At 39.8% G+C, this 26,619-nt stretch overlaps 1 protein-coding gene and 1 long non-coding RNA gene across 5 annotated transcripts in view; one reads left to right on the top strand and one right to left on the bottom strand.

Moving 5' to 3' along the window:
• The first annotated feature begins 4,235 nt into the window (after positions 1 to 4,235).
• LOC118822010 (glycogen debranching enzyme-like) overlaps positions 4,236 to 26,619 on the top strand; it is a 36,249-nt gene continuing 13,865 nt past the window's right edge. For 3 of the 4 annotated variants that reach the window (XR_005008394.1, XM_036590779.1, XM_036590799.1), the window contains exons 1-19: positions 4,236 to 4,924; positions 5,497 to 5,644; positions 7,814 to 8,024; positions 8,372 to 8,541; positions 8,936 to 9,139; positions 13,070 to 13,251; positions 14,908 to 15,019; positions 15,107 to 15,233; positions 16,884 to 16,986; positions 17,082 to 17,179; positions 17,258 to 17,397; positions 17,550 to 17,737; positions 18,690 to 18,813; positions 20,475 to 20,638; positions 21,141 to 21,242; positions 21,923 to 22,078; positions 22,174 to 22,324; positions 23,306 to 23,430; positions 24,800 to 24,912. Coding sequence is in view for 3 of the 4 variants with exons in the window: in XM_036590779.1 (XP_036446672.1) it covers positions 5,563 to 5,644; positions 7,814 to 8,024; positions 8,372 to 8,541; positions 8,936 to 9,139; positions 13,070 to 13,251; positions 14,908 to 15,019; positions 15,107 to 15,233; positions 16,884 to 16,986; positions 17,082 to 17,179; positions 17,258 to 17,397; positions 17,550 to 17,737; positions 18,690 to 18,813; positions 20,475 to 20,638; positions 21,141 to 21,242; positions 21,923 to 22,078; positions 22,174 to 22,324; positions 23,306 to 23,430; positions 24,800 to 24,912 (2,552 nt within the window). In the remaining variant the exon portion in view is untranslated. Of the gene's footprint in view, positions 4,925 to 5,496; positions 5,645 to 7,813; positions 8,025 to 8,371; positions 8,542 to 8,935; positions 9,140 to 13,069; positions 13,252 to 14,907; positions 15,020 to 15,106; positions 15,234 to 16,883; positions 16,987 to 17,081; positions 17,180 to 17,257; positions 17,398 to 17,549; positions 17,738 to 18,689; positions 18,814 to 19,199; positions 19,324 to 20,474; positions 20,639 to 21,140; positions 21,243 to 21,922; positions 22,079 to 22,173; positions 22,325 to 23,305; positions 23,431 to 24,799; positions 24,913 to 26,619 lie in introns of all 4 variants that reach the window. The other variant, XM_036590789.1, reaches the window with a different exon arrangement.
• Positions 19,917 to 25,885, bottom strand: LOC118822052. The gene is made up of 3 exons (XR_005008398.1): positions 25,637 to 25,885; positions 23,263 to 23,353; positions 19,917 to 21,291 (listed from the first exon to the last, which is right to left on the bottom strand). It is a non-coding gene; the product is annotated as an uncharacterized LOC118822052 (long non-coding RNA).

Genomic DNA, 26,619 nt, shown 5'->3' with positions numbered 1-26,619 from the left:
ATTAGTTTGAATGAAAAATGAGAAAGGATATATATATTTCTTCTAATACAAGCTAAAAAAAAATCTTGAGACTGAAGAAAGCGATTGCACTCTTGAAGGAACTTTACGTTGCTTGGACACCTTGTGGGATGTTTTGGCTGAATTTTGCTGAAACAGGAAGAGCCATTTGCAGTTATTAATTATTAAAGAATGAAAAAGCGGACGGAATGACGGAGAGAGAGATGTTGCTTTGAAGGACTAGAGCGGATGGAGAGGGAGAATCTGTTTTCCATCTCTCTCTGTGCAGCCTCTCTCAGAAAATGAAGTGAAGCTCAAACTGACTACTGAGACTGTGTACACACCCTCCCTTCTCTTTGAATGTAAATAATGATCTGTAAAATGGTTTTCCATTCTATCTCTCAGTTTCACAGTTTCTCACAGTAGGTATTTTTATAGACACAGGGAAAGAAGATTAGTTTGATTTTGTCTTCCACCCTCTCACATGTTCTTCTCAGCCGTGTCACGTGCATGTGTGTGTGTATGCTTGTAAATCTCTCTGGCAGAGCTGGCACAGGCTTGGAGATTTAGGCTTGTGTCAAGTGACTAAGAGGGCTGATCTAGGATCAGTTCAGGATCAGATGCCTTTCATATCGGAGTGAATGTAATTAGATGGACAGGCACGAGCTGAGTCTAGGTCAGGGGTTCCCAACCTTCTCAACAAAACGGGCGTGGTGGTGGCGGATTGGTGGCGCATGGTTTTAGCTTGTTTTGCAGTAGCGAACCATCACATTAAAGTTAGGCCTTCAATTCAAGCCATCAGTGTTACAGCTCAGTCAAATCATGTGGGGAAACCCACCTCTACAATAAGGCTAACTTCTGCTGGCATCCCTGTGAATTCTAGTAGTTCATTAGCGCTAAGCTAATGCCAATTTGCAAAATTTTTTTAAAAGACATTCTGTGCTCTATTTGCAGCGTGTGACAGACATATTAGCATATGTTTTACCTGGCAGAAGTTTCATTGACTCTTTCAGAAGCCTAGTATAGACGTGCCATTGTTTTTCATTTCTAACAACGCACTGATTACTCTGCCACTCGTTTTCTCTGTCAGTTTTTTCTACATGAAAGTAGTCCCTCCTATTGGAAATAGAAACGTAATTGGTTGGTATCTTTTGTTGAGTCCTAACCAATAGGAGAGCTCGCTTATCTATCTAGATGCCATAGAGAAAAACAGTGATTGACTGTTGGGCGTTTCAAGAATCTATTTAATTCATTTTGTTTTTATCCAGAACTTAACAATGAAACAGTAGTCATACTGTAATACTGGCAGAATTTAAATACAAGCATGATTCTATTGATTAATCCAAAAATTACAGATATACGTATTTTTTAGTTTCCAGAATCCATCAGGCCTTCTCTGAAGGCCTAAATGTCCCTGAGGGTTCCTCTCTGGTATGTGATGCTAATCTAAACCATCTAGGGCCTTGTTTTGAGTATTACCTGGCTGAACACCTTACACAAGTGTGTTGATGCAAACACTTGAAACAGCTTCTTCAGTTTGCACTGGCTAGCCACTTACTGCACTTGTTGAGGGCAACAGGCACAAACGGTACAGAGATGTGAAATACACCATATGGAATTATGAAATAACCGGTTCGGGAGGAGGACTATGTCTGAGGCTCATCCTCCTTCCATTCTTGCATTTATTAAATTACCCATCCCTACCTTCCGTTTCACATGACAAACTTGTAGCACCCCACCACCGCCCCGTCTCCTCCATATTCTCTGTATCACACCTCTGTTCCTTAAGGGGGTCTGGCCTTCTAGCTTAAAGCGGTAGCTGTGCAGAAGTCCAGCTCAAGTTCTCAGAGTTTTCTCCTACAGTCTCCTCTCATATTACAACCATATGCTAAATGCTAGCAAAATATATTTTAATTACATACAGCTTTTACATTTTAATGGCATGAATCAAGGTTTAAATGAAAAGACAGTATTAATAATGACAATATCTTTAATAAAAATCTGCTCACTGCTGCATTATTGCAGCCTGGGCCCAGTATCGGTCTGCAGCCTGATGGTTGGGAACCTCTGTCCTAGGTCATTATGAGCGGCCTGATGATGTTGCCTGAGGTGCTGTGGGTCTGACCACACTGACTTTTTTCATTGCTCTTGCTCCTTTTTGGAAATCTGCTCTACACATTAGAATTCAACACTGCAGCTCCCCCTCCGTAATAAAGTGAAGTGGTCCAGTCCTGTGCTTCAGGGTTTGGTGTACAGTCCATTCAGAGCTTTAAAAGGGGTGTTTCTGTTTTTCCACTTCAAAGGACAGTGCTAATATACAGACAGCCTTCTCCTGCCTTTTAGAAGCTTGGGTCTGCTAACTAGCGTGTGCGAGTGCCTCATTCTTTCTTTCCCTTTCTCCTCCTCTCTCTCTCTTGCTATCTCCGTCAATCGTCTTTAAAAGCTGCAGAAAGAGCGCCAGTAGCACTGATCACACACTACTATCATTAACATGTCTAACAGTAAATGCTGACCTTTAAAAAAAGAAAAAAAATGTGTATGAAGTACTTTTTGTGAATTCTCACTCACACTTCCAAATGTCCAAAGAAAACATTTCACTGCTGAGCAGGAGCTCCACTTGTCACTTAGAAAACATGAAGAATACTAATTTTAGTATATCAGTAAATATTAAAAAAAATCTTGTTGTAATGAAGGATAAAATTGTAAAGTGAAGTTTATTCTAATTATGAAGGAACATGTATAAATTAAGAGATCAGTATTGTCTTCTGCTGTAAGTTTTTTTTGTTTTTTTCTCTTGTTCTGATTATTTTGAAGATGCCCCACAAGATGTATCTCTTACTGTATGGGGGTCCTATAGATTTTCAATTGTACAAAGGTAAAATAAAATAGACACAAATAAATAAAATGAACATATCTCCTACCTGCGTGGCCCAGTCTCTCTTTGCTGAACACTGATGGGAGCTTAGCCCTTTTTTCATGCATGCAGCTAGCATGTCAAATCCACTGTGGATTCATGTTGTAAAGATGCAGTGTGTAATATTTAGTGGTGTCTAGCAGTCAGATTATATGAAACCCTCCCTCACCCCTCCCTTACCCAGCGTGTAGTAGAACCTAAAGTGGCTGTCATGTTTTTGCTTCTTTGACAACACGGATTCACCCTCTCTGGCTTTTTCTTGTGATAAAAAATAAACCTCTCACTACACAAAATGGTTAGCCAGCACTGGCAGCAACCACTGAATCTTCTTCTTTCTAGGTAATCCAACTGCTGCTATAATGTAAAAACGTGAAAGGCACTCTCTAGAGCCATTGCTTGCTTTGTCCATTATGACTACTGTAGAAACATGGCAGCCTCTGTCAGAAGAGGACCTGATCCCTGTGTAGATATTAAGGGCTCATTCTAAGCTAATGAAAGCACGATTTGTAGTTCCAGGTGATTATACACTAATGAAAACATGTTTTTATACACTGTATTCCATTTCTGCTAATAGATTCCCCAAAATCTTACACACTGCACCTTTAAAAAGAGCAAACCGAGTTCCAAATAAAGGGCAGACCTCAGTGAGCACTAGATGATTACTGTGCTTGGGCCTTTTCCCCAGTTTAGTCATAGCAAAATCCACCCTCTAGTTAGGTCTCCTCCATCACACAATGCCATCAAGCTGGGAGAGTGAAGGCTAACATGCTTCTGAATTGCACCTAATGCAACATCATTATACACCTCAACACACTTGGAAGATAACGCTAACTGACAGTTCTGTTACTTCAGCTAACAGACACCCACGTTGGCTAGCATTGCGCTGAGTGATGGAGGGAGAGCAAGGAAAATTCTAGAACACCTGGCCACAAATGGCTAAAAAGTACTGCTAGTTCTGGTGTCTGGCTTTGACCTTTTCACCAACTAAGAAGAAATGCAGCTTGTATTCCAATACATTTTGTGTAATGCAGGTATAAATATACTATGTTGGAATGGCCTGTTACCCATAAATGCAAAATGAAATGTGTACAAAAACTGCAAAATCAGGGTGTTCTTGGTGGTGCTTCAAGGCCAGGGTGAGGAACCACTGGTCTAAGAGAAACCACATGAATGGGAAGTCTTCTTGCTCAGCATTTTCTGTGGAGGAATGTGTGGCTTAGCAAAGGCCAGAGCTTCCTGCTAGCCTCACCCCCACTGCCAGGATATAATATCCTGCCTTCTGCATAGGATTGGCTTGCAGGTCATACCAACAGAACAGTTTGCCAATCAGTGGGTCCACAGTTGAGTCTTCATACCACAATTGATAACTGTAGTGTGAAATCTCATTGTCAGAATATTACACTTACCAGATCAGTGCCATTGGGTCAACACTGAATCCGTTGGTCACACCTCATGACTCTTGCCCCTCTCACCTTCAGCTGTCAGTACACTTTCACTCCATGTTAAAATTAATCCATCACTGGCTACTCGAAAACATCACCCCGTGCTGTTCGGTTGGTTATGTTCATTTTTAATAAATATTTGTACTTACAGTCCTTCTGATTCTGACTAAAGCCTTTCTCCATGTTTTGTTTAACCAGGTTTTGTATGCAGTAACGTTTGCTTACATTTGCTTACATCACGTTCCTTTCTGATGTAATCATGCCTGAATGAAGCAGCTCTTACATTCTCGTGAATTTAGTGTCTTTTTTCTACACCACAGCCAACTGCAATGATATTCAACAATGTGTGCATGAGTTACATGCCTCATATGGGCAGCACTTCCAATGCATGCTATCCATGCATAAATTATTAAGGAAACCTGTGGGTTGCAACCTGGAAGGTGGACTGCTAAATTTAGGGTCAAGAAAAGTATGTCACCCTAGATGCATGACCTTTTTAAAGGAGAGGAGACAGCAGCCCCACTGAGAAATCTGCGAGTATCTGGTGATGAGAGTAAGTTGGATGTTGCAGGTAGGGTACATATACTTTTAACAGGATTCTGCTGTTGATGAATGTCATAAAAGCTGTTTTGTGGGAAAAATGCATGCTAATGTAATATTTCATAGGACAGGACTCAATTCAAATGACATGGTTTGTTGATTTTCTAAGGGAAAACAAGTTAATACATCCTCTACAGAGAATTTTTCTGTAAATTTTAGTGCACAATTTCCATTTATTTGTTAAGTTTAACATGCTGGAAAATTAAACACAAATACAAAATGTGTTGGAACTTTTGCATGGGTCACATTTTATGTTTATTTTTTTCTCAATAGGTGAAAATCATTAAACGGTAATTAAATGCGTGTTCTTTGTAGTGGATGTGCTCATTTATGTTCACTTAGAAAATCAACTAAAAGTCATTTAACAAATAGTTTTTACCTGATTCCTGTTGTCTGATTCCAGTTTAGTGACACATGTTAAGGTAAGTAACTGAAGGCAATGCTTTGTAAACATGTATGTGGCTCTCTATGTAAACAGTGGTCATGCTTGCTCACTGTCCACTTCTGTCAATATTTATCATATGGCCTGTGTTCCTGTTCAAGGTGGGACGACAGTCCAGAGGCAACATTTCCCGCGTTTAAAGGGCATCCTAAAAAAAGAAAGGCAGTATGTTCCTCGGCACACAGACCAGGGTACTCCTCCTGAATGACATGGAGAGACTGGACAGGACTCTGTTTCGCCTGGAACAAGGTATGTCCAGCCTTAACAGTGGATTTCTGTACTATTGAGACAGTTACTTTAAGGTAGATATTTGCTTTGAAGGAAATGCTGGTTGCTGCTCTGGACGGCTTGATTTGCAGCAGATCGTGCCACTAAGCTTAGGTTTTGCTTACACTAGTCAGTCTATCTGAGTCTTACTGAAACACAAGCCTCTTACGCTGGAGGTGATTTATGTGTCACATATTTTGCATTACCTAAGCGTATCTTGTAAGGACCAAAATATCACTTAGATACATAATTAGCAGACAAACTGCTGTGGGTTTTCTTTGCGTTTTGTGTCCTGTTCCAACGTCTGACTGTGCAGTTGGTGCGATCCAGCTCTGACCAAGCTGTGTTAACCCTTTAAACCACAGTCAGAGTAATCAGTTATTAAAATTAAGACTTATTGTCCAATACCTATACTGAATTATTTGGTAACTTCTATGAATATAATATGTACATCATGTAGTTTAAGTGAAGAACTGATGTGTAGGCTCACATATAGATCTTTGCAGTCAAACATCCTAAAGTGCATGTGTATTATAAAATTATTGATCTTAACTACTATGAAACCAGTGATATGTAGAATTCCACTGATTTATCAGAAATCTACATAATTCAAAAGTTGAGATGTAAACAAAGTCATTCAGAGTGATTTAATTTGAAATTGTAGAGACACTTACTTGACTGACTTTACAATGGATCCAATCCAAAACCATCAGTGAACCAACATGTTTTTATTTGTAAGGGTGATGATGGTAAAATAGTGGTAAACATGAGAAAATATGTTTTCTTTTAGATCTGTTTTGCCCAACAATGTCCTGCATGAACCTTTCCACCATGAATGGATTTGAAAAACCTTAACTCAAATCCATAGTAAACTGTAGCAAAACAGTCTCAGGAATTAGGCGAGATGTAACAATTTTGTATAATAGTTTTCAGTGATGTGGCTTTTAGAGGTATTAAATACTTCAGACGTCTGGTTCGTATCACCAACACTGAGAACAATTCTGACTCTGTTTCTCTAGAACTGAGCATTTCACATCAAACCACGCTGAATGACTTTGTTTACATCTTAAACATTTAATTATGCAGAAATTTAGAAAAATCTGTGGAATCCCTCAGAATTCACAGTTTCAATGGTTGTCATGTTTATGCTTATCAGTGTTCCCTCACTACAAAAAAATAAACATTCAACCTCTGGAAATCCCTGTGGTGTCAACCAATCATGACTGCTAGCCACTGATTAATAGGCTAAATACAAACAAGCTAGCAGTAGTGTAACTCTCACCTTGGACTTGGAAAATCATAAAGATTCTATCTTTATTCAGCACAATATGGACACTAGAAACAGTTTTTTTAGCCTTTTATCCAGAAGAAAGAAATCAAGTGGATGTATCTCTCCATTGTAATGATGATTTGAAGAAATTACCACAATTATACATAGCTGCAATAATAAATTCAGCTTCCTATTAATAACGTTAGCTCTCTTGTTTCCTTCTGCCTTCAGAAGCCAGTAAAAAAAAATCATTGCAAAAAGCTTATCCTCAAAAATTCACTCCAGCGCAGTTATAGTTATAAAAGATCTTTCCACCTTAAGTATACTTCATCAGAGGGGAGTTTCCTAGTCTTTAAACTGGAATATCTCAGAGACTACTACTGCACCGCTGTAGGATAGAAGCAGACATGTTTGAGTACAGCTGCCTTATATCTACATTAATTGGGTATTTGATCAAGTACACCTAGGTGTGCAGTTATAGACTGTAGCTCTTCTGTTGCTTTGCAATTTACTAGCCACCATTGTCATTCAAAAGAGGCCCCCATAGGACCACCACAGACCAGATATTATTTTTGTGGGGAACCCTTCTCATTAGTGACACTGACATGGTAACAGCATGGTGGCGTGTGTGTCACTGGTACGAGTGTACAGGCACAGCAGGGTTACCTCCAAAGTGCACCTATGTGGCAAATGTATCTGATTAAATGGTAAAACATAGGTGTTCCTAATATACTGACAAAGTGTAATGTTAGATTTGTGATTTGAATTGTCACAAAAAGAAGTACTAATTTCTAAGAACAGGAGAAAGACTGTTCTAAGTACTCCTAAAGAAGGTCTGTCTCTCATGTTCATGTATTTCTTTCACATGCTGTTTTGAATAGGCTTTGAGCTCCAGTTCCGTCTGGGGCCGACCCTGCAGGGGAAGCGCGTTCGTGTCCACACCAACTACCCGGCAAGGGGGAAAAAGTTCAACAGCCAGGAGTTCTGCGTACTTGAGTGGATCAACCCCACAGGCAGGGAGGATGACTCGGACAAGTACTGCAAACTGGACCTTGAGATCGCTGGCTCCTATCAGTACTACTTCGGCTGTGGGTGAGTGGACAAGCTGTTTGATTCCTTGTTTCGAATCACTTTGCATTTTTCTTTCACTTTCATCAGTTTAATAAAGGTTTTAGTGTATAAAGATAATTGAAACCATTAGGGAGAACAATCTAAGTGACGTTCTGGTGTATCATGTTGAGAGTTTCTGGAAGGTTCTATCTCTTATCCACACTGGTTCATTTTGACTGTCATTATTCTGGAACAGGATAAATACCAGTGATGGTGTTTGTTGGGTGTGCCATGGCCTTTACAATGATCTTTGTGTTACGATGCCTGAAACGTTCACATGGCTGTAGATATGTGTAAAACATCTCTGTCTGCCCCAACTTTACTGTCAGGGATGAGGAGAAGACAGGTGGGGGCTACATTGTGGTGGATCCTGTGCTACGTGTGGGCCACGAGAGGAACATTCTGCCTCTGGACAGCATCACCATTCAGACTTATCTGTCCAAGTGCCTGGGTCCAATGGATGAATGGCTAGACAGATTCAGAGTAGCCAAGGAAACTGGTGAGAGTCTGAAGAACACACACAGCATGATAGTGGTCATAAATGCACCAATATTGAGATTAATATTGATACTGGGACAAGACTGATACTAAAGGACTATTTGTGTTAGTCCTGCAGCTACTGGTAACACTGTCCAGCAGTTAAAACTAAGAAAAATTGGTTTTCCACTTTTTTTCATGATTCAGTTTATGGAATGTCAATATAAACTCTCTTAGTTGAATCTTAGGTCAATCTCTTAGTTATTATAGTGTTTTACTTTGTGCACCACACATCAACACAGTGTATGGCAGTGTGTCAAGTTGAAATTCCCATAGCTAATTGCACCTGTAAAGATTTCCAAAGATTTTAACAGCATTTGTTGTCCTGTTACGAAGGATCTGCTCTTTTCACTCAGGTTACAATATGATTCACCTGACGCCATTGCAAAAGCTGGGAGAGTCGCGGTCCGGCTATTCCATTGCTGACCAGCTGGAGCTGAACCCAGAATTTTCCCCTCCGGGGAAGAACTATACGTGGACGGATGTAGGGAACCTGATCGAAAAGATCAGGAAAGAGTGGAATATGCTTTGCATTACTGACGTTGTGTACAACCACACAGGTACGATTCTGTTTAGACTGTTCCTCTTACATTTAAGGAATTTTACAGCCACTCTTATCCAGAGCAACTCCATGATCTTGCCCCTTTAATCCCACAGCTCAGGCTTTGAGAAACAGTGCTTTACTTTACTCTTCTCCCCAAAGCAACAAACCCATGATCTTTTTACAAGCTGAGTACAAGCTGAAACCAAAACATGGCTCATGTGGAGTGAGAGAGGAGTGTTGCTCTCGGTTGCATCACGCTCCCAGTTTCTGGAGCTCTGTGTCACTGACTGTTCGTCTGAAGGTCAGCTCTGTCAGTTCATCTCCCAGAGAGGGAGATGTCATCATTGAAAAATGGCCCAAACTGTTTGATCTGTTCACCAGGCTGGCAATCTGACAGTCAGAATTCCACATCAGCTCAGCCAGCACAGGAGCACTGCTCATGCCTGTGTGACAATGCTGTGCTCTTTTGACATTTCGCTGATACAGTGGGGAGCTAAAAGTGGAGTCCAGCATTATCCCTGACATTACCGTGTTTCATCTGTCCTCTCAGTGTGCTCAGAGGATATCCACACTCTGTTCAGTGTGAGCTTATGGAATACTTTCCTAACCGATCTTGTTTTGAATGAAGGTCGCATCTGTATGCTGTCCTTTTAGATGCTAAAAATACTTTACATGTAATGGGGGCTCATCCCAAAACAGCAATACGTGATTGGGCTGACCACAAATTAGCCTTTTAGTAAAGAGGGCAGAGGTTGTATTAGGATATGGATATCAGAGGGAGACTTGATAAAGACTCTAGATCAGGGGTAGCCAAACCTTTTGTCTTGTGAGGCTAATGGCAGAGGGACAAAAGACTAAACAGCTAGCTAGCAACTCATTTTAGGTTTTCAGATGTTGCCAGTAAACATGGAGGAACTGTATTCTTTAAATACTCCAGTGGTTTCCTTACATACAAGGCACCCTGCAGTGTACAACCACCTGTCACAGTCTTTTAGCTCTTATGTGTTGTTATTACTGCTTATGTTTTATTACCAAAGTAGTTCAAAAATAACATTTTAGAAGGAAAACAAGAAAAAGATAAGAAGCTGTGTAGAAGTACATGGCTATCACTGGCTGAGGGATGGGGGTTAAGGCATCTTTCTTGGGCCAAACCAAATGTCCTTGTGGGACATTTTTAAGTTCAAGGACATGTTGACCCGCATCCTGGTCAGCACTCCAACTCTATGAGCAGTACTGCAGTAATTTTGAACCTCAAATTCAATTCAATGTTAAACTGAAAGTGCAGATGTATTGTTCTTAAGCAGTTCCCCAAATGGTGCAAGCTAAAGGCTTGAGCATAAAATGATGAGCAGAAAGGGTCACGCACATACTCTACATGTCCAAAAGGATCCAGACAACTCATCTAATTAGTGAATTCAGCTACTTAAAGGTGTACTCATTGCTTTCACAGGTATTTGATTAGCACACAGCTTGTATATTCATTAATACTGGTATTTTGTACAAGTGTAATCTTTTAATCTTTTATTGTGTGGATACTCACATTCTCTTCTTGCAAAAAAAGTAAGTTATGTTGCACATAACGGGAGATTTTTAGGATTAATTTATTAAAAAGATTTCATTTTGAGATATGCAAGCATTGATGCTAACATCAGCCTTGATAGAAGAGTGAATTAGACTTCCTGTATCTGCAGTGCTAGCATTATTTTTCATGGCTTTCCTCACTCTGAAACACCCAATTAGCCAATTATGAAGCTAATGACAGGCATCACAATTGACTAACAATATGGGTCAACTGTGTTAGAATGTAAGGGGGGCTCCAGGACAGAAATCACCTTGACAAAATGGAGGCTCCACCAGTTTGAAATACCAAATGTTTCTGACCTTAAAACTCATATGTTGCTAGTTTGAACCATACCTTCAATATCGTATTCGTAGTAGGAGAGTGTTTGACTGATGGAGGGGAGAGAACTGTGAGAACTAGAGCTGGAGTTCTGGGCAGTTTCTGCTTCAAGCTAGAAGGCCGGACCACCCTTGATGAGCAGAGATAGGTCTGAGGACAGGACTGAGAAAACCTTGTCATAGGAAACAGAAGCTAGAGATGAAACTGTATAGGACATTCGATTGGAAGGCATGGCCTTCATCCTAAATTTTAGCTTGATTTTGTATCACTGTTACTATGAGGAGTTTATCTAGCTAAAAATCTAAAAATAAAAAAGAAAGGCTATGTTTAGCCAACAAGCCATTTACTTGAAACTATGTTGCATGGGTCATGAATTGTCAGTCCTGTTGCTGCTCCTTGTCTCAAGAGCCCAAACCCAAAACTGTACTGGGCTGTTTTCCAGATTTTTTTCCTCCAGAAAATGTGTTGAACAATTAAAGGTGAGACCCTGCTCTTGTAAAATAAAATTGATAAAGAAAAAAGCAATCCACTGGAACTGTGATGTTGCAGAACATATTTTAACTTTGTTCTATCTTAATGTGATTAAGTTAGATTTGCTTGGCTTGAACTTACTTTACTTTACCAGTTTCAAGATTTTGTGTATTTGCAGTCAAGGAAATGAGTGCATCCTTTTTTTTTTGACCTCAAAAAAGCTGACTATAATGTTTCCAATTTCAACATGATGTGCAATACAAATATACATGTACAGTAAAGCCATGGTAAAGGAATTGGCTTTCAAACTACCGAGTGAGGTGTCGGTGATCAGAAGGTCAAACGACTGCACGTATTCTGAAATCCTATCCACACCAAAGCTTAAAGGGGATCCTCTGTCTAGATCTATAAATGGCACATGAATGTAATGCTAAATATGTGCAAGAAGACAGGTTTAAACATCTTAAAAGTTCAGGGCGATTAATCATGTCATGTGAGGCTGTGGGCTAAAGTCCTGAGCTAAAACAACAACTATGTTAATGTTTAATTCAGTTTATTTGAAGCTTAGATAAAATTGAGCCTGATAAAATTATGGACAGGGAGTACTGGGCTTACATTGTGCGTCTATCTTACTGTGTACTTTAACCTTAAATGCTAACGAACGTAGATAACTAGCTAGCGTTAGCCGACTTAGCTTACCGTGCTAAGGTTAACGTTAGCTAGCTACTTAGTTTACACGATAACTTGAGGTTAGGGAAAAAAAACTTAAGTTACTGTGCTTGACACTGGTTAGCACGGCTAGTTATCTTATCCTGCTAAAAGGAACGAAGTTAAGCTTGGTAAGTTAGCTAAAAGAAACCTTAATTCAAATTAAGCTAGGTTAACTAGCTAGCTAGCGTTAGCTAACAGTTTGCAAGTTTACCCAAAGAGTTCTAACAGACGAAACCGACTGAGTTACAGCAAATAAACAAATGAACATACGGGTGAATACAATACGGGCTGTATGGACTTTAAGTTTTGAAGTGTGCTGGAATAGTGTATATCAAGTAATTTTGACAGTAAAACTGTACAGACAGTAACACTGCACAATGAAATTCCTACTATGCAAACGCTATATAAATACCAAGCATTTAAATATAATATAAATACTAACTTTGAAAATATACGTTATTTACAGTGTACATGCTAACAGATTCTTACAGACATGAATACTAAAAATACTACTACTACTGCTGCTACTACTACTACTACTGCTACTACTACTACTACTACTAATAATAATAATAAAGTTTCAAAATAGCCCACTCCCAAAAATCCACCACGAAGCAGTTGTGGTTTTTCAAAAGTTTCTCCCACCTTGAATGTACATCATCAGAAGGGTATTTTCCTAATCTTTAAAGTGGACAACTACAAACTGTAGGATGTGGTTAAGCATGTTTGCAGCAGATGTAGTGATGGTTATTTTTATTTTTTTTGGCCGGCGTGTCTGCAGTCAAACATAGAATGGCGCATACCCATATCTTTTTATAACCTTATTCCATTCATGCTAATTGTGTTCATTGTTTTTCTAAACAGCGGCTAACAGCAAATGGCTAAGACTTCATCCAGAGTGTGGCTATAACCTGGTGAACTCTCCCCACCTGAAGCCTGCCTGGATAATGGACAGAGCCCTTTGGCATTTTAGCTGTGATGTTGCGGAGGGCAAATACAGTGACAGCGGCGTGAGGCCCCTTATTGAGAATGAGAAGCAGCTTAAGGTGAGAGTTGCTTGGGCCCCTTCTCATTGCATACATACACAGCACACACTAAATCACTGTCTCAGTTGGTTGACCATGGCCTGATGATAGAGCTGGGGTGGATTTAGTGATTATGGAGCTTTAGGCAAGAATGGACTCCTGAGTTCATTTTGATTATATACTTTTTTTCTAGGCATTTTTCAGCTCAGTAATTTTATTAAGCAAAATTATCTGGCTATTTTGGCAAGATAAAATTATTTGGTACAGAGTAATGCAGCAGTAAAGTAGTGACTAGAGAGATTGCCTTTTCCAGGAAGTAATAAGTAATATAATCCTATTATATTTTGAGAGAAGTGATTAGTAACATGTAATGGATTTTGGCTTTTTTGAGTAATTACCCCAACACTTGAGCTTTCTATACTAACATTGAAAGTAACATTATGTGTGGTCTGCTGAGCCTGTGCAGTTCTGACTGAAAAAACAAAGCTAGCTTTGAGAGTGTAGTGAGAAACTTTTTGGTTTCCTCTCTATCTTGCATAACTTTATTTGATTTTTTGAACACCTTTGAAAACAAGAACCTCCTGTCCATAATGTAGATCATCACTTAATATCCTTGTTCATATCAGTCCATTATAACTATGACCGGGGGTGGCACTGCTTTGAAATTACTGAAAATAACCACTACAGTACACTACAAATAACTAAATCGCTATTTTAGCTATATATAATATAGCTTAGTTGATAGTTGTGAATTGGGAATGTTTTGAATCAATAAATTACAAGGCAATTCTATTCGCTGATTCAGTTCAGTGATTCAAGCACCTTTAGGAAATATTTTAAAGAAATTAGAGTTGTGATAAAATATATTGAACCAGAAGTCTTTCCCTAATATTTCTCAGGCAAAAACAGAATTTGTCAACTTACTTCATGTTTATTACAACAAAGGCAATGTTAGTGTTTACCTTGCTGACCATATAAATGGTTTGACAGGTTATGTACTCTGAAGACTTTTTTACAGTACTGTATGTAGGAGGGGAGGGAGTAAAAGGTGAAACATGATATTATTGGTTAATATTATTTTCCCTCCCTGCTGGATCACAGTGACATAATCAAAACTCAAACAAGGCAGGCATTATTACATTTTGATGAATGATGATGAATTTTGTCTTTTAAATTACATGACATGATTAGTTGTGCTTTATATGACCAGGCACACAAATTAACAAGGTAAACAAAAACAAAACAAAACAAAACAAAAAAATCCAAATGTAACCCACATGATTTTACATTTACTTTTTATCTGGGAGCATATCTGAGGCTTAAGGACCTTTATATTCTTATAACATTATGATGAATCTGAAATGGAATCTCAGCTGGGCTGTTATCTTAGATTAGGCTCTTTGAATACTTGTTAAATGTAGTATGAATAGGAAGTGATCATAGATTACCTGTCATGGGATTTCAAATGATCTCAGTATTCAAAAAATATCAGTAATCACTTTCCAGAGTTAGGGGCTGTATGTGGAGAAAAAGCACACCATGAATAAAGTGCACATCTTTAATCGTGATTCTTCAGGGCTGTTTCAAAGGTTTCAGCTGTTTCACCTCTTTGGTTGGTTTCTATATGCTCATGAACTGGTGAGCAGTATGAAAACTGAACCACAGTCCTGTCTCCAGACTCTTCAAGAACTCCTGCCGAAGGATGTTTTTTCTCCACTGAAACTGTGGGAGTTCCTCCAGGTCAACGTAGACAAAGCAGTAGAGCAGTTCAAGAAGATGCTGCAGGCTGGTGAGTGTTCTGACTGTCCTGCTGCAACTTCACCAACATAAACACACGTTATAATACTTGGTATTGTACTGTGTTGGTCTGGTGTAGGTGGCAAACCAGACGGGCCAGAAGTGAAGGGTAAGCAAAAGCTGAAGATCATACAGGATCCGCAGTACAAACGCTTCGGAAACACTGTGGACATGAAGATGGCACTGGAGATGTTTGGCAGACACACGTGAGTTGTCTATCCTTAGACATGCCTGGTCTGCTGGTCTTGGTCAGTGGTCAGAAGGGACTGCAGTTGGCCATATTCCCAGAGCGTGAGGGATTGGGCAGGCAGTCTCTGAAGGTGTTAATATGCATGGACAAATGATATGCGCCTTATGAGTGTTGACTCTGCCTGCCAGTACTAAGTCAGGCAATAATTAGGGGAAGTTTAATAGTAGCCTGCATAAACACCTGACCCATAAACCGCTGCTGCTGGTTGGATATTTTTGGATAGTGGAACATTCTCAACCTAGCAGTGACACTGGTGTTTGTAAAAACTACAGTAACACCACTGTGTCCGATGCACTCGCACCAGACACAATAACATACCACTACCGCTACCCTTACCACATACCATACCACAAATAATATGTTGTCTGCAATGGCCCTGTGGTCAGAAACTATTAAAATGCAAGCCTAAAGTGAGCAGACAGGCTGATTATCTATCTTGCTTCGATACTCAGTAGTTCCCAACTGATAACATACACATATCACGCTCAAATATGCAATTAACTAGCAAACATCAAATAAGCAAATATTACTCACCACTGTCCACTAAAGGTGTTAACAATCATCAAATAAACAAAAATTACTCCACACTGCCCTCTAAGTTCCACTAAGGTCGTAAATAAAAACACAAAAAAATCACCTATATTGAATCATGAATTGTTACATATTTTTATGCATTATTGTTGTGCCTAAGAAACTACTACAATGGCATTGGAGCGCCCCTAAACCTCCACATAAGAATGCAAAGATTTTAAAAACTAATAAATATAATTAAGAACAATTATGCGAATCAAGACTGTCTCTATGTGGTTGCGTGTAAAGCTGTTTAGGCCTTCTCACTTGGCTAACACTGCCTTCTAGTGAACACAGTCGAATGTGGAGCGAAAGTAGCCTAGGCTAACAGCTCCATGCACAAAAACACAGGTTTACTCGCTCAGATTGGAGTTTTATTCTCTAAATTTGCGTCACTGAGGTTTCAGTGGGCTTCAATGAACCTTTACTGTGGTGAAACTGTTGCATGCTAAGCTACTGCAGTAGCATGCTATCTGCTACAAGAACAGTGGCAGGTGCCAGCGAGAGGCAGCATGAGGCCAATGCCCAAGCGCCAAGGACTAACGAGAGCCCACTATGGACGCCCTGGTGTGGCCTCCCAAGCTTCTCCACACTTCTAGCAGCCCAGCCGCCAGCCAAGTTTTCTCTTTCACCCTCTCAGCCCATGTGCTTATGCTGCTCTTAACAAGAGCCAGGTGATGCTTTGGCATTGGCAACATGAACTCATGCAGCTTCCCTGCAGCTCTCATTGACGTGTGGGTCTTGGGCGCTGACCTCATGCCGCTTCTTTCAGCTCTTGTTGGCATCTGGTTCAGCTCATTCATAATATACAAACTAATCTGCAGCATGCCACACTTAACACCAGATCCAGTGACTAATTTGAATTTTGAACTGACTGCCCATAAATCATTTATTTAAATTTAAATCTAACTACTGAGAAAAAGACTGGGATTTCACATTTCACATTAAGGAAAACTGAATGTTTGTTTTCTAAATAAAAAAAAAAATAGGAAAAGAAAAGTGTTTTTTAGGTTCAGTGATTTTTAATAATCAACAGGAATGGCCCAGCAGCAATCCAGGTGTGCTGTGATTGGTTTAAGAAGAGTCTGGAGGAGCTAAATGTGGAGTGCTATAAGGAAATGCAGGGCCATCACGAGAAGGTCTGCTTCAGTTCAGTTGTGCATCTCCACAGTCTTTCACGTTCTATAGAATTCCACATTTTATCTGTGTATTTAAACTCATGTGTTGGCTTTAGGCTATAAACTGCATCATAGGGACTGTGCACTATGAACGTCTCGCAGCTAATGGTCCCAAACTTGGACCTGTCACCAGAAAACACCCTTTGGTGACAAGGTAAGCATATGATGCTTCACATTAACCATTTTTTAGTGAACTGTCCTTAGATTTCACTTTCTTTTTCTTCTAATGCAGATATTTCACCTTCCCTTTTGAGGACATGCCCATGGAGAAGGAGAAACTCCTGCTACAGAGCCCTGATGATGCCTGTCATTTCCTGGCCCACAATGGGTGGGTGATGGGAGATGATCCTCTCAGGAACTTTGCAGAAACAGGTGAGATGCAGCATACAGACATCATAACCTAACAAAATCATTTGGATAGAAATGTAGCTGCTGTTATCTACAAAAATAACAGCAGGAAGAGCAATAATATGTAGATTTAATCTTTCACCACGCTAATCTGTGACTGTCCCTCCTTTCAACAGGTTCTAATGTATACCTGAGGAGGGAGCTGGTCTGCTGGGGCGACAGTGTGAAGCTTCGCTATGGCGATAAGCCTGAGGACTGTCCATACCTGTGGGCACACATGAAGAAGTACACAGAGATCACAGCCAAACACTTCTGTGGTGTGCGGCTGGACAACTGCCATTCTACACCTCTACATGTGGCTGAGGTAACGTTACCGGCTTGTTGAGCCTTTCTGTGTGATCAGTTAGTTTTGTAGTGTAATATCTTGTATGTATGTAAAAATGTTATTATTTTATACACATATTTTAATTTGAATAAAGTATAGTTCTTTGGATTTCAGATATCTGCCAAAGAATCTGAGACACCAGTATGTACAGTACTGTGCAAAAGTCAGAGACCGCCCTTCATTTCCAAAACAGCCATTAAGTATGAGATATTCTTTTTTTAAAGGAATATTTCTGATGAGATCAGATAAAGTGGGGAAAGGGAACAAATGAGAAGAGAAATATGTAAAAAAAACCCCAAAAAACAGGAGTTTCTGAAACTGGACCTCTGGACTGGGGCTCCGAACAACCGTGCAATACATGGTAGACCACCAGAATTGCCACCATCAGATAAACAGCACTTAAAGCTTTCATCTTTTAGAGAGAGGAGAAAATCAAGCTCCACTCTTGATTTAGATCTGGAAAAATCCACAGGAGTTTCTGTCCATCCTTCCACTATAAGAAGACTGCTCAACACTATGAGTCTGAAAGGATGTGTAGCTGTCAAAAAGCTCTTACTAAGAAAAGAAATAGGCAAAAAATGAATGTTGGCACATCAGAAGCTGTGAATGTGTTAAAGCAAAGAAAACGCAACCAACTCCTAAGACTGAACATTGGAAACGTGGAAAAATATGCACATCTTTGAAAAACTGAAAGCAAGTCATTCATATTACATTTAGACGTTTTTTCTGTTACATTTCTTCATATTTTCTGAAACTGCAAATTAATAACTTGTACTTAATGATGGTTTTGAGTGGCAATTAAATAAATGAAAGGTGGTCACTGACATTTGCACAGTAATGCCATAGTTTTTAGACATACACCAAAGTATATACCAAGGGGAGCCCTTACTCATTTGAAGCCCATTATGATGTGCTGTATGTTCTGCTTTAGGCGATGTTAGCCACTGCCCGGTTGGTCAGGCCCAATCTGTACGTCATAGCCGAGCTTTTTACGGGCAGCGAGCAGATTGACAATACATTTGTTAATCGCCTTGGGATTACCAGTCTGATCAGAGGTACCAAGGGAGAGACATTTATCTGTGCATGATGCTGAATATTCTCTTTGTGTTCTTTCTCTCGTTTTTTTACATTCAAATCATCAACATCCATCATACTCAATACATTTACTAAACCATTTGTCATCTCGTTTCCTTGATTTGGCATAATATGCTTCATTTGCACACATTCATTCTGCCATTGTACTAATGTGAACACATTCGTTTGCCACCACTTTTAAATGCTGCTACTAAATTATTTAACTCCTATGCCTAAAATGCCGTTTTCCATCTTGCCTGCCTTCTCACTAATGCTCTATGCGTGTCCTATGTGTTTCTCTCCATCACTGTCTCTGCTTGAACCCTGCCTGCCCTGCCTGGCTGCATGTGTTTATGTCTGGCCGCAGTACATGCTGAGGAGCGCTCGTGAGCACAGGCCTGATCTGTACATGGTGGCTGAGCTCTTCACGGAGAGCGAGGAGCTGGACAATGCCTTTGTCACTCGGCTTGGCATTACCTCCCTCATCCGGGGTAAGAGTGACAAAAACGAAACGATGCTCAACTTTCTGAAGGTCACAGCATTATTGAGCTAAAGCACAGTCTATGGTTCTTGCAGCATCAGTGGTGTTTGCAATAAGGAGAGGACCTCTGCATTTAGAACAGCATTTTAAATCACTGCACAGACCTGCCATTCTGCTAATACTGCTGCTGCTGTCCTGAACATAAATGATAGATGTGCAGTACTGGGCAAAAGTCCACGCTTCATTATTTAATTTCTATTCAAAGTTGAAAAGCCAGTTTGTTGATTTTTCAGTGTCAGAAAAACAACAGAAAACATACTTAACAGAAAATTACACAGAAGCCTCAAGAACTAAATAGTTTTTCAGTATTTACTGTGTCCACTCTTTGCCTTGATTAGCACTTTCCATTCTTTTCAGAAGTCTTGCTTTCCATTTTTAAGAAATTTGCAGGGATATTTTTCTAAAGTTAAGTCTTAGAAGTTGGTAGCATTTTCTACTTCTCACGATCCAACTAATTCCAAGCACTTTCAATGATGTTGAAGTCTGGAGTCTGGGGTGGTCAGCAGCTTTTTTGGTTTGCCTTGCATGTTTTTCTTTCTTTTGTTTCTGTGTTCTTTTCTCAGTAACTGCATCTTGACAACTTCACATCCTTTCAGACTGTCAAGTTGTCTTGTCACAGTGGACGGATTGGCAGAAACACGTGTGAACTTTTTCAGATCTAAATTAAGAGTAGAGCTTGATCTTTTCCTCTCTCAAAAAGACGAAAACTTTATGTACTGTTTATCTGACAGATTTGGTGGTCTACCAGATCTTGCATGGTTGTTAGGAGTCTTATTTTCTCTATATCTTTTAATCATTTTTTGAAGTCCAGTTTTGGAAACTCCTGTTTTACTTTATTTTCCTTTATTGACCATTTATTGACCTTCCCCCTTCCTTCTGCAAGAGCATTATTTTATATATAATCTCCTCTTGAAATCTCTCTTGAAAAATGAATTCTTTAACTGCCGTTTTGAGTGGAAAGTAAATCAATGACAGGTAATCTCTGATTTTTGCACAGTACTGTGTTATTCATGCATCAGTACATCTGCTCTGCACCTCCACTTAGTTGGTCAGCTGACTGATGAGCTAATAAAAATTGACTATTGCTGTGTTTTGCTCTAGAGGCCATGAGTGCTGGAGACAGCCATGAACAAGGCAGGCTGGTTTACCGCTTTGGGGGAGAGCCTGTCGGCTCTTTTATCCAGCCCAACATCAGGCCTTTGGTTCCAGGCATTGCACACGCTATGTTTCTGGACATTACCCATGACAATGAGTGCCCCATCAAGGTTGGTCAGGAAGGTTGTATGCCTGTAATTAGTACTATAATCACAGGAGGTCAGGGTTTTTAGGTATACCTAAAACAAAGTCATTCAGAGTGGTTTAATGTGAAATGGGGCATTATAAACAGAATTATTCACGGTGGTGGCGATAGGAACCAGAAGTCTAATGTTTAATGCCTCTAAAAGCTACATCACAAGAAGTTATTTCATTAAATGGTTACATATATGATATAATAATTACCTGATTCCTCAGAAATGTCAGTTTTGAAGTCTGTTCATGTCGGAGTGGTACATGCAGGCTGCTGTAGGGCAAAATAGTCCCTAAAGAAAACTTCTTTTTTCAGATCTACCACTAACATTATCAGAAGCAAATTTTCCAAGAATGCACCATTTCCATCCACTCTGCATGGCTTTGTTCATATCAAAACAGTTGAATTATGCTTTACAGTAATCATTCAGTGCGTTCACTTATGAAAATATATTGTATTATCTTCTTCGTGTATTAAAGGTTCGGTCTGTGTACGACTGCCTTCCTACCTCTGCTATCGTGTCTATGGCCTGCTGTGCCACAGGTAGCACTAGAGGATACGATGAGCTGGTCCCTCACCAGGTAAGGAAGACTGCAGACCCTGGCTCTGTTCGAAATAGCCTATTACATACTTAGTAAAGAAACATGGCCAAATTATCAAACATGCAGCCAGAGTTATCCTCATGATGCTACATCGTATAAAGCATACAGTACACGATGGTAATTGGTGCACACTGGATAATGTACTGTATGCTATTATAAGAAGTGTAGTATAAAGTATACAGTGTACACTATACAGTGTTGTAAATCTTTTTCTGTGCCAAGAACAGGGTTTGCAGAAAAAAACTAAAATAAAAGAAACCACAACAGTATGCTATTATGACCTCCTCCAGCTATTATGACAACCTCTATTAACAATCACCACAGCTGGCCTTGACTTTTATGTGGTTATCTGGCGATTAGGGTCAGGACAGTAGAGCCAAAAGAGGGACTTTGATCTCAGGCAAAGTTTTAAATGAGCAAGACTTTCCAAGTTGCTGGAGATAAAGAGACCTGTTTTACACCCCCCATCTGTCAATATAAACATGTTATGGAGAAATGTTTTCCAGCTAAAATAGCCGCTCCCTAAATGTTTTAACAAGCATTGTAAAACCTCTGGCAACCAGATAAACTGAATTACTCTGACTCTCTAGTTTATTGTTCATTATGACGACACATTGTTGTGCAGTTAACCACCTGTCCACTTGAACTCTTTGACCCAGGTTTCAGTGGTCAAGGAGGAGCGCCTGTACTCCAGGTGGAACGCTGACGCCCTGCCTTCCTCTCCTGGGGAGGTGAACCTCCAGTCAGGCATCATGGCAGGGAAGCTGGCACTCAACAGGCTCCACAAGGAGCTTGCTGAGAAGGGCTTCACCCAGGTGTGTAGGCCTAAATGTCACAGGAGTTTGGTTTTGGACCTTCTTGAGTGAGAATGTTCTAGACTTACAGTTCAAGGGGTGTGTCTGGGTCATAGGTCTATGTAGACCAGCTGGATGAAGATACTGTGGCAGTAACCAGACACTGCCCAAGCACACACCGGTCTGTGGTGACTGTATCTCGAACTGCCTTCAAAAACCCCAAAAGGCACCACTACAGAGAGAGAGTTTCTCCCATGTTCATACCAGGTCAGACACACACAAACTGTTTAAGCTAAATTGTATGTCTAAAAGTGTGAAAAAACAAGAATTTTTTCATTTCATTAAATGTATGGGTTGACATCTACGTTTTAACAGGCCCTTGTCGACTTGGCCTCACCATTTCCCCTCAGGGGAATCCCTGTCGCCATCTTAAGGGCAGGTAAATTACTCACTCAAGTGAAATTTGTTAGATCAGCCTTCCCTGCTAGAACAAACAGCATAGACCAGCACAGCTGGTCAACAGCAAAACCAGCATACGGTGTGTTTTGGATGCTGGTATGCAGGTCAGCAACAATGGAAGCTGTTATGCTGGTCAACACCAAAACCAGCTTATGTTGTGTTTTGGCTGCTGATATGCTGGTCACCTAGCCATACTTGACCATGCATATATGACCAGCATAAACCAGTCAGATCAAGTCTCAGCAGAGTTTGGAGGGGTGAGGAATTGAGTGTTGATTTCAGTAGCAGAAATCTACTTTACTCTGATATCTTGCTAGTTAGCAAGCTAAAGGCTACACAGCTAGCAACAACAAAATTCAAAGCAATGCAACACACATCTAAACCAAGGCTTATAGCCAGACAAAGCAATTATTCCCAAACTTGATGTACTTTATGTTCAAACTTTTCCAAAAACGCTTTGCACATGCCTACATACTCTGTATGGCTAGCTAATTAGCTCACTGAGGCTAACCTAGCCGAGGGTGAGTGTTTTCCCACTCTAAATCCACACCTCCCATTGTTCTGCAAGTGGCTGCTTCTAAAGTATAGGTGTGACACACTTCTAAGTGGTGAGTCACAGTTGGCAAGGGCGTGATAAAAAGAGTATTGAAATGGGGCCCATGATAAACTGTCCGTTAATACTTCACCTTTTGCATATAATATGCCTTATCTGCACACATTAGAAGGTAAATATTGATACCTATTACCTCCCAGATGTAACCGCATATGCACTGGTCTTCTGTTTCACAGGCCAGATAGAAGAGGTGATCATGGAGGCACGCATGGTGGAGAGAGATGCTGGGTCATATGTGAAAGATGAGAAGTACATTAACGGCATGCCTGAATACACGGTGGAGCTCTGGGAACACCTCCAGGTAACCTGAACCTAGTCACAGTAGCATGACCAGCAGCGTCAGGACTGAGTACTGTAGAAATATTACATCAGCTGGAAAGGATAGCATCACGTAATCAGACGAGGCAGACGTGACGCTACAGGCAGTGATGCATTACAAATGACAAATCCATGACAAATGAGTCAAAAATCCCCCATATCAACTTTTTCAGCTTGTTTTGTGCTATGAGCTTTGATGGGTAATGAATGATATGATATTATGATATTATAGGTCTGGACCTGTAAATTGATTTGTCAAAACCTAGGCTCATTGCTTTTCATCTATGTCTCCATAGATGGTTACATAAAAAAGAGGAACAACAACTGCCATTTGAGTGCACACTAAAGTCTGTGGCGTGACCAGGATCTTATGGGCCCCAGTTCAAAAAAGTGCCCCTCAATATAATAATGACCTGTAATTTTATTGTTTACATAGTCTTGATATGCTTCAGGCAAAGTTGGACCTTTAAAAATCTCATCTTTTCAAATCTGATTTTAGCCACTTTCAAATATATATATCTGATCTGTGGCCATGCATCCTTAATGAGAGCCTTCAGATTGGAATTTAACAACTCAAATGCTGGTCAGAGCTGAAGGTATTTGGGATGAAGGCTTGTGTCACTAGTTTATGTATTTATTCTTGATGTGTGCCTACGAGTTGTTTCAGGGCAGTGCGTTAACACTAAAGACCAATGCTGTCTCAGTTCACATACTACCATACTAAATAGTATACTCAAAGTAGTAATGGTGGTGTTCTAATTTGATGTACTATTGAGAACAGTACATGCAATTTGAAACACAGCCAGATGTGGCTGACCGACAAGGCAGAAAGATCAGATCTAATCAAAACATTGGAATTGAGGGATAGTGCTTGTATCATAGCATTGCTAATTAGCTGATGAGTTGAATCAGCTGTGTGTAGTTAGGTAGAACATTAAACACTGCAGTGCTATGGTCCTCGAGGACCGGAGTCTGACATGTGTTCTAGGCCACAGTCTCCTAACCGATCCTGTAATAATCCTGCCCTCCTTGTTTTTGTAACACACCCACTTCAACTCAGTGAACGCTTGTTAATCAGCTGGGCCCAGTTTCCATCATTAAGATCATCTTAGCTGGTAGAGAAAGTGTTCAATATGATGCTTGCTCTACCATTTAAAATTCATCTTTGTGCTAAGATGCTTTTGGGAAACTGAGCATTGGTCAATGGTACTCCAAGACCAGGGCAGGTAAATATTATAAAAGCCCAATCAGTTGGCATAACCACCAGGGTGCGCCAAAGGGGGAACACCAGTGTATGAGAGGAAAAGCTCAAAAACACAGTTGTGAGACCTGTTCCCTTCTTGTTTTGACAGCTTCAGGACAGCAAAATTGTAAAACGGGGAGAAGCCACAACAAATGGCCGCAGTGAGTTTGTCCAGGAGATCGTGTTTGATCAGCTCACTCCAGGCAGTGTAATTGCTTTCAGGTAAAAACACACCAACACATTAACTGACTGCACTTCTAGTTAGAAACCATCTCACTCTGCATTCAACTTGCAAAGGTTATGTTCACACTACCCAGCTGAAGTGGCACAAATTAGATTTTCTGTGGCACAGATCTGTTTTTATAGCTGTGTGAATGCAAAAATCTATCTTTTCACATCTGATCTAGGGCATTTCCATGTGTTTCATTCATCATTTTCATTATTGAATTTTGGAGTACAATTGAGAAAAACTCTCATTTTCAATGTAGCCAAAACATAAAACAACATCATCTACGTAAAATAAGCACACAAAATGAAACTAAACTAAACACACACACACACACACACACAATCTATGCCGCTTATGCTTCTGGGTCTGGAGCCTATCCCAACTGTCATTGACAGAAAAACACCCTGGACAGGTTTCCAGTCCACTAAACAAAATAGCAACATAAAATAAATAAATATTAAACTAGAGATGGACAATAAGGAAATAAAAACTCTTTAAAAACAAACAGTGAGGTACTCAACTAAAGCAATGATAAACCGTAGAAAAGTATTTATAAATTAAGATTAAGAAAAATGTTTTTTTCAACACTACTTTGCAATTTATTGAATCTCAGTCATGCACTTTAGGTAAAACCAGTTTTTCCTAATTCAGTAAAAACACCAGCACCTGGAGTACACGACAATCACTGGAAAGAACGAGACAAGAGCTTGTACTTACACACAATAAATTTGCGCCATGTGGAGAGGCAGCTGACCGATGAGGGCCTTATAAACAAATAAAAAACCAAAGTAAGTCACATCTTATTGTTAAAGACCATCCAACTTCAGTATGCAAGTGCTGAGTGATAAAGACCGTCCAAGTGCTTAATGCAGGGTTATTCAACTAAAACTCAGGAGGGTCCAGTTACATCAAATTTCTTGCTTCAGAGGTCCAGATTAACAAACTAACATAAGTGAATAGTGATGACGGTGACCTTTAAACGCTTAACTATTAATGATTACCCCAGGCAACTAATAAAATAAGATAACATACAACAAACGTATTTTGATAAACTAAATTCTAAAAAAATGTTTGAGCATTTTAATGAGCTTTTTAAAATCTTGTGGTCACTGGCTATTATTTGTTAAGTAAATAAATAAATAGACAAACAGAAAATCTTTTCAGAAGAAAAAAGTCTTAAACATTTAAAATGTTAAAGTATTTGTTCACAGAAGGCAACATTCTTGTCTTTTCACAGGGTAAAATAAATTCAACTATTTTAAAATAATATTAAATTAAAGGCTATTCTTAATGAGCATTTCATGCTCTTGCACTGTCAGGGAATTGACAAGCACTCTGGTGTACCTTTCATGTTGAAGTTTATTTTATTTGTCCTCAGGAGTGGATTATGTCGGTAGTTCATTCAAGTGATGGTTTTGCTTTACAGTGGTGCAGACGCTTAATGTTTCCTCTCTTAACAGATGAGATACTTCGATTTGGAACTTGAAATGGCAAGAAAAATGCAGAGTTCTATGTTCATTTGTTTTTAAACACACTATTTTTGTTGCTGACTTTCTATGTTTTAAAAAAGCTGCGTTGTTGCTTCACTGATCAGATGAGAAGAGAAATTGGAAAACTGTGAAAATATGTGAAATTATTTGCTTTCTGACCTGACATCTAGTTCTGTTGTCTTTGTTCCGATGAGCTGCCTTCAGCTGAAA

Source organism: Colossoma macropomum, unplaced genomic scaffold (assembly GCF_904425465.1).
Source record: "Colossoma macropomum unplaced genomic scaffold, Colossoma_macropomum, whole genome shotgun sequence".
Classification (NCBI taxonomy): Eukaryota; Metazoa; Chordata; class Actinopteri; order Characiformes; family Serrasalmidae; genus Colossoma; species Colossoma macropomum.
Note: the sequence above shows the minus strand (reverse complement) of the source record. Positions and strands in the feature narration are given on the sequence as shown.